Source organism: Gavialis gangeticus, unplaced genomic scaffold (genome assembly GCF_001723915.1).
Source record: "Gavialis gangeticus isolate Ggan-Ray unplaced genomic scaffold, GavGan_comp1, whole genome shotgun sequence".
NCBI lineage: Eukaryota > Metazoa > Chordata > Crocodylia > Gavialidae > Gavialis > Gavialis gangeticus.
In genome coordinates, this window is record NW_017729013.1 from 6873697 (window position 1) to 6882059 (window position 8363).

Below are 8363 nucleotides of genomic sequence, written 5' to 3' on the forward strand. Positions count from 1 at the left end.
AAGGCTGAACAGGTTCAGGTCCTGCAGTCTCTCATTGTAGGGTCTGTCCTGCTGTCCCCGGATCATGTGGGTGGAAGAAATGAGACGGAGTTTGGAAAGGTACCCTGAATCTGTCCAAGTAATGGAACTGCACATCTGTCCCCACCTTTCACTTTCTGTGCTGACTCACCCTGTTCACTGGCGTGTTTGCCGTTCCCATTGTTTTTCTGCTTTCAGCTCTGGCCTCCAGACTCACCCTGTCCTCTGGTGACAAGTTGCATAGAAGCTGCTTGACACTTAGGGTGCTGTTCTGCTGAAGGCAGCATCAACAAAAGTGACAGACATCTCCTGGTAAGGCTGTGGCTCTACCTGAGGATGCAAAGCCCAGAGCATTTCCAAATGAGTTCCGATTGAAGTGGATTTTTCTTCAGGAATTTTTCATTTTATTTTTGAAAATGGCTTTATGTTAGTGGCTGCTTAGTGGTGGTCGCAGAAAATGCAGAAAGACTCTGTTTCATCCCAGCTATGCAAGCTGAGACCCAGAGCGCTTGGTTCTCAGTGATCCAGATGTGCACGTGCATGTGCATGTGTGTGCACATGTGCACGTGAGGGTGACTTTTTTTGACTTTTTAAAACCTTTTACTCTAAATAGAAAAATTAAAAATTAAAGGTAAAAGTACAACAAATGTGCAGTCCTCCCAGGGGCTGAGCATAAAGGACTTGTGAGTAACAAAACCACCATAGCTTCAAAAATTGAACCCTTCTCCCCTGCAATACCCTTCATGGGGTGACACACTTAGGACTAACTGTCCATCTTGCACCTTGCAGGGGGCATGTCACTTCTCCACGTGCTGCCCCCCAGCATGGTCCAGCATGAAGAAATTGGCCCACTTTTTGTTGGACGCCTGGATGGTTCCCATATGTTGCCTTCATCTTCAAGTGACTGCAGTTAATGTTGCAAAGGAGGAGCGTAGAGAAGGAGCTTTGCTGTACATTTGGTTCATCCTTTTCAGAGCATACTGCTATCCAGGCAGGAATTTTTACTTGCTTGTGGATGCTTCCATTCGGTGCTAGTGCAGCCAGATAAAAAGCATTTCCCTCCTTCACCCTGCTGTATAAACATCTGCAAACTCTCTTACTTCTGATTGTCAGAACCAGTATTTTCCAGCGCGACAACTTGTGATGGAGAGACCTCCAAATTTCCAAGGTGTTGAAATACCCTGGAATTTGACAGATCTTTAAAAGCTGAAGAGAAATAGTAGCAAATTACATAATTAGCTAATGGTTGCTTAGCTCCCCACGTTTCCTTGTGCGTTTGACTGACATGCTGCTTTTAATACTGAGATAAATTCCATGTTGTTCTGCTTATCACTGCTGTCTGAAACCATGTTATAACAATACATTTGACAAGAGTTGTCAGGCAGCCAATGGGGAGATCCAATGCAAATGTGTAGCACCAGCAATTACTAGAAGCAATTCTGATTTTGACAATTGGGAGAGGATTTTTTTTTTCTTTTGAAAGATTATGCTCTTCTTTTTTTGTCGTCACGTTGAAAAGCAACAAGAAACAATTGGAGAAAATTAGCCCTTGAGTGGCCTGGAATGGCAAGTAGTATGTAACTATTTCGCACCTACAGTAGTTCAGCATGAGGAATGGCTGCTTCCTACATTTAAAGGAAGCTTGGCGAGAAAAAAGGACAGCAGTTATTTTTAAGGCACAGCATTGTGTTTGTATCACGAGAGCCTATGTGGTATAAAATCCCAGTGTGCAATCCTCTGCATGATTATTGCTGAAGGAGGGGACAAGGTACATTTTTCTGACTAATGGGGAGTTTTAGGCACCAGCAGGCTGATCCAGTTCTTCTTAAAACGAGTGGGAAGGCTCTCATTACTTTAATGAATTTTTGGATCAGGCCTCAAATTAGGGTTATTCTGTATTTTCCCCTATATGTCACTCATCTTACTTTCAAAGAGGCTTTCTTTACTCAAGAAGAGGAATAAGTACAGAAAGTGCTGCTGAAACAAAACGTGGAGCCTAGAGCCTTGTCAATCAGTCTAGCTTCATGGAAGTCAGTGAAGCTGTGGCAGTTTCTTCTGGCTGATATTCTGGCCCCTGGTATGGATGGGCAAGGTGATGGCTTAGACTACAGCATGAGAGACTGAACCTGGGATCTTCAGCCTCAAGGATCTGATCTGCTGAAATCAGTGGGAAAAATCCTATCGAGTGTGGGGTCAGGCTTAACAATATATAGACCCCTGACACTTGAAATGACTCCCTGATGGCGATGCATTGCATTGGGGGTTTACACGACTCTACCCGTCAGCACTCACAGCTGGAAATTGTCACGATCATGATCTGCAGTTGGGGGTGGGGTGGAGTTTAAGCACTTTTTAAAAGGCAAAAAATGAAAAGCAGAGGCAAATATCTACCTGGGGCGAGCTAGCTGGGAGTGATTTTACTGCTGAAATTTGATTCGGAAATGTCTCAGGCTATGTCTCTCGCCCATTCTTGGTCACCAAATCAGCTTGCCAAGGCAAGTGATTGCGATGAACAAATTCTGTGCCACTTCCGGGAGAAGAAAAAATCACATGTCTCTTATGTCCCTGCAGCTTCTTGAGGGAGATGCTAAAGATGGGATTTCTTCAGGAGTGCACTCTCGTTGCAGCCAAAACTCCTTCGCTCACAATAGACGATGGGGGCAAGGGCATAAGCGGGCGTCAGGCTCCTCCGGTACAGGTGTTGCCAGCAGTAGTGGCGCAAGAAGGATTGGCAGATGCAAAGACACTTATATGACAAACTGCTCGGCCTTAGTGGCATCAAATGCATGGAAGCAAAAATGGCTTCCACTTTGCTATTTGCCTAAAAAGGGCTTAGCAACATTTTCCGCTTTCTTTGGGGCTCTGATTTCGTTTATTGGGTGTCATTCCCAAATACGGCAGGAAAGGTGGGGAAAAGAAATTAAGACTTACTGGATGTAGAAAGTGAGAATTTTTTAGCGTTACCAGCTGAATGTTTAATCACATACGGGTACAGAATTTAATTATTGTTGCTGGGGTGATGGTGGTTGCTGTTGCCACGTTTCAAGTCATAATGTACAGGCCGCCAGCCCACTTACCAAGTGTGATCCTGTTGATTGCCCCTTCCCACTCCAACTAAGAGAAGCTTTAACTGCCAGCAGGATCCGGGCTCCAGAAGTCATGCCTAGTTCTGACCTTAAGAGCTGCTGTGTCACTGCTTAGGAAAATCCATCAGCACGGTACTGAAAGAATTCAGTATCAGAAAGGTGTTATTTGGATAATGAGCTTGGCTTGTGAAGAGAAACAGGTTGGTTCTTCTATGAATGCATTCATTGCCTTGGGAACCGCTTTGCTCAAACCTGGGAAGGGAAGAGATCATTGCCAGGTCACTACTGCATTGCCCTCATTATGCACAGTGACAATACAGTGTGACAAGGTTTGCCTCACTAAGGTTCCCTCTAATTAAAACCTGACTTTGTTGTTTATTCCTGTCTCTGTCTTGTGATAATGCTTGTTCTGCAAGATGCGGTGCGAGTCCACCTCGCACTTGGATTTCCAAACAGGGCTGCTGCGATCCAGCTACTTTGCATTGCACTGGTGACACAAAGGGGCTAGAAACCTATTACAGCTCTGCCGCTGGGGATTTTTCTCAGTGTCAGGCAGCCAGACAAAGAACTGATGTGTCAAGCTCTTGTATCACAGGCCCCTGGAGGTGTAGTAGAGGAAGCTGTTGCAGGTTCATATGACTTTTAATCACTTTGCAACACCCATACAGCTGGACCGTCATACAGCCAGTCACAGCGCCTTCTAAGGAGTGAACAGCTGCAGTGGCAACTTCTCACTTCCCTCACTGAACGAAACCATGGATTTACCACTTTGTACAAATTGTGCTACGCTTAATCTTTGGGTACTGTGTGCTGAAAAAGTCTCTCCTTTGCCAGTCTGTTCCCAAAATGTATAAGACACAGAGCGGTAGCTCTCATTAATTAACTGAGATGAGGACTCCACGTGTTGAGAAATGTTGATACTTACCATTTTCTCTGATAAAATGTAGCAAACTTCTCTTTTTTTCCCGTTTTGTTCAGTGGAAATTAACTTAAAAAAAGTGTCCAGTTTTAGGGGAAGGATGAAAATAAGAGAACCTTCCACATGCTGTGTGAATCTAAATGAAATTGTGACACTGTTTCAATTTCTTTCATAGATATATATACATATATATTTTTTTTTTACATTTTTTTTCTTGTAGGTTTTTTGTGGGGGTGAGTAGGGTGGGGCATGGGAGAAGTAGATAAAATGTGTACCCTCCAGTCCTGAGTCCTCCTTCAAAGGGCCCATTGTGGGTGTTGTGTTGGAAGCCTTCCCACCTAAGGACTAATATCACAATTATCACAGGCTCATATCCCACAGACTCCTCAATCATTCAGCCATCAATAGGAACCAATATCAGGCAAGACAGTGTATACATGAAAGACCAGAAATCCCTAGTCTCCATCACCCAATGCTGCCATTTTCAGTAGATGCCCCTGAAATTATTAAATGGGATTGAAAATGGTTATAGTCCAAGCAAGATTCTTTTCTGTTATACCACTATGAAGCCACAGTAACTACTGATTTTGGTAAAGTTATTCCAGTTGTATGCTCATATGACTAAGGTCTGAATCTGGACCTTAGATTGTACAAGAGACATTGAAAATTGGAGAGTTATATTTTCACTGACAAAAATAGCTAGCAAGAAGCCTGCTGGGACAGTGCCACTGGTCTGCCCTTGGCTGTGTCGGCCACAAGTAATGCGCAGTAGAGCCTTCTTTCACTTTTATTAGTGGAAAATTAACCTGCATTGCATGTGTTTTATGGGAGCCCTTGGGTGATTATATTTTGCTAGGGTCACTCTAATGAAGATTATAGATATGGATGCTTGTTTAACAGAAGCAAATAACTCATCCCAAAAAGCCCTTTAGACCACAGAAAATTTCTCTGAGCAGAGTATAACAGGAGCTGGCTTCTCATTAAATATTTATTCCTTGAGTCTTTAGGGATCCTTGGAGTAGCCATGACAAAATTATTTAATGCAGCAATATGCACAGAGTCCCAAAGATTCAATTTATTATATTCAGGTTGCCCTTGCCGTTATATTAAGGCCACAGGGATGGGAGAAAAAGTACCGACAGCCACCCTCTCGCATCAAATACTTTGGTTCCAAATGATCATGTGGTGGTGCAATGTGAAAATGTACGTGGATGGAAGAATGTCAGCATGTGGCTAGCTTGTGTAGATCTGTGCTTTCCTTTTTATTGTATCTTGCAGTATCTCTGTGAGCTGGGTCACTCGGCCTCAGCTATTGTCATGAAAGTACCCTAGAAAAACCTTGGGCCTGGGTTTCAGTTAGACGTAAGTCCCTTTATGCCATTCTAGGGCAGAAACGGCCTTCTGAGAATGTCCTTTTTCCTAGCATAGTGCTAGAGGTGGCCTTGCTGTCACCCCTGATGGGGAGCGTGGAATGAGGGGATGTCAAGAGCATGGCTAAGAGCATACTGCACCTTAACTGTTTTTCTTCTGAGAGTCCCTGGGAGCCTCAGGAAACAAAGCCTAGGAGTGCACCCCTGCACTGTTCTAACTAATCCTAGGGGCTGAGCTGGTTCTTGAATACAGAGTGCACAAAGGTAGCTGAAATCCTTTTTCCTTTTCTTCAAGACCCTGGTCTAAATGTAGGAACAGAGTTACAAGAATCAGGGCCCTTCTTACTTGTCTGATTAAGGCCCATTGAAAAGTTTTATTAAAAAGTTGGTAATATTGGCCTTTATATACATCTAAAGAGAAGTCATTCCTTCTTTCTTTATGTGTTAGGTGTTCCTAAGGTATCTGTCAGTAGTTATGCTCCCTCTTCCCCTGGATTAACAGGAGATACCCTAGAGCCAGACTGGCATTTGAACCGAGGTCAAAAGATTTCGCACATGCTACAAGGTCAGAGCAATGATGGTGACTCTCAGTATCATGGCTTTTTGTTCTGCTTTAACATTGTCATTTTTTTCTGCCCTCAGGCTATGAAAGTCCTCTCCAAAAAGAAGCTATTGAAGCAGTATGGATTTCCACGTAAGTGCCATGCATTTAGAGGTTATGGGCAAACTTTACAGGCATTACCTATTGTCCTTACTTGGGCCGAACTCCCAGGGAGTTAAGTAGAAACATTTCCTTGGGTAAAGACTCCAGAACTGCCCTTGTTTCAGACCTGCTTGGTTGGTCAGTGGGAACAGGCAAACTGGATTAGCTATAAGGACGGATACAAACCATTTCCCAAAACATAAAATCCACCCACGCACTGTTCCTTGTGACCACTGCCCCACAACAGTTTGCTTCCTCGGGTGGTAGAACAGTGGCCTGAGAGCAAGACAAAGTCCTAGGCTGTGCGCCTGTACAATATTTAGGACCGTTTAGTCTCTGGAGAGTCTGGTCAATACCTTTCCTTGAACAGATTGAACCAAATGGGCATTCAGGCATAACGCCCTTGTGTACATGAAAACAAGACACAGAAACTAACCTGTAAGGAGAAACTATTTTGAATCTGTTACAGGCTCTGGAACTACACCTTAGTTTTCCAGCAAGCTGACTCCTCTTTGTGGCTCACACAGAGATACAATGCAGAGTGTGGGATTACGTTCAGGATCTGAAGGTGCAAAGGGGCAAAGACCACAGCATCCAAGATGTGGAGCATTTCTGAACACTTGGTCCTGCCTGTGCACGCTTGAACCATCCTGAGAGTTCCAGCTTTGAGGGTAGCTTATCACTGAAGACAGTTCCTCTCTCAGCACCCGACAGCTAAGATTTGTGACATGAATAACCGGATTTTCTCACAGTTTGCTAAATGGTTTTGAAAATCTGGCCTCTGACAGTAGAAAGCAGGGAAGGTCCTGCATCCAGTTAAGCAGCATTGGGCTGTAATTTAGATTAGGGTTTTCTGTTTGCTTTTCAAGTTTCATAAAACAAAGTTTGTATCTCTTACAGTTACCCCACACCATACAGTAAAATCTTCAAACTAAAACCCTGAGCAGGAAAGCTTGTTGCTAAAGGAATTGCTCTCTCCTTGCTGGCCTATTCCAGCCTGCCCCAAAAGGCTCATTTCCTTCTACTATAAATCTCTTGTTTGTCTCTCTTCCTTGTGCTAGGATTTACATGTTTACACATTCCTCAGTGTGACAAAGCACATTTTAAATGCATCTGGCCTGAGTCGGCAAGCTCCAGGAGCTCTCAGCTCCCACTGAAGATGATTGGAATGGGGCCTTACCCCATTCTCGTGTCACTGGCATATAGCCAAGTAGCATGTCCCCCTGTCAAACTGTGTCAAGGAGCAATTTTTCCTCTGAATAATATAGGTGGTTACCTCAGAAATCATTCATGCAGTGTAATAACGGGCCTCATGTTTGGGCAGTAAAACTGTTAATTGGCATCTAGCTTCATTTTAGGCAGGGGTGGGCAAAATATGGCCCACCAGGCCATTCTATCTGGCCCACCGGACCTCTTAAATATTTAGAAAATATTTATCTGCTCCTGGCTGCCTGTCAAAGACAACAGGAGTCAGAAGCAGTAGGACCCAGGGGGAGCTGGCAGCAGGAAGCAGGAGCCCAGCTCCACCCATCCCCAGCCATTTCCCTGCCTTCCTGGCCCTACCCTGCTCCAGCACCACATGGCTCCTGGCTGCATGTCCAGACCGGGAGCATGAGGCTGCACCAGTACCCGTGTGTGTATGTTCAGAGGGTGAGTCCCACGTGCACATTCCACCATACACAGGCACCCATACCTCCCCTCACACTGCCATACATGCACACCCCCTCACACACCCCAGCCACCCTCCCCTCACACAGCTCCCCACAAACTCCATACCTACCCACACCCCACATATGCACACACACCCACGTGCTCCCTCACCCCACACCCACCTCCCCAACCCCTATCCATCCCCCACAGGCACACCCACATCCTCCCCCACACCCCACATACCCACACACCCATGGCCCCCCACAACCCTATACCCCCCCCACAACATACAAGAGTAAGACTTCATTACAAGCCCTTATATATGATCACCTCTGTGTACACTACACAAAGACATGTAAACTAGGACAAAAATATTTTTTGAAATCAAATTAATGAATTTTTTTTGGATGATTGTTTTTTAAAATATAATTTGTTATTTTTCTAGTTCCGAGATGGCAAAACCCCTTGCTGAAAGGAGTATTTCTGGGGGCAAGGGGAGGGGCTTCTAGTGCCAAAGTTCAAGGGTTAGGGGGTGGGACTTCCAGTCCCAAAATGGTGACGGGGGGAGGGAGTGGCGCCTGTCAAGGGGCAGGGCTACCCATGTGGCCCTTGACAGC

At 44.9% G+C, this 8363-nt stretch overlaps 1 protein-coding gene across 1 annotated transcript in view; it reads left to right on the plus strand.

Moving 5' to 3' along the window:
* CAMKK1 (calcium/calmodulin dependent protein kinase kinase 1) overlaps positions 1-8363 on the plus strand; it is a 169958-nt gene that overhangs the window by 56300 nt on the left and 105295 nt on the right. Inside the window, exon 4 of the mRNA XM_019511430.1 lies at positions 6036-6087. Within this exon, the coding sequence (XP_019366975.1) occupies positions 6036-6087 (52 nt within the window). The remainder of the gene's footprint in view (positions 1-6035; positions 6088-8363) is intronic.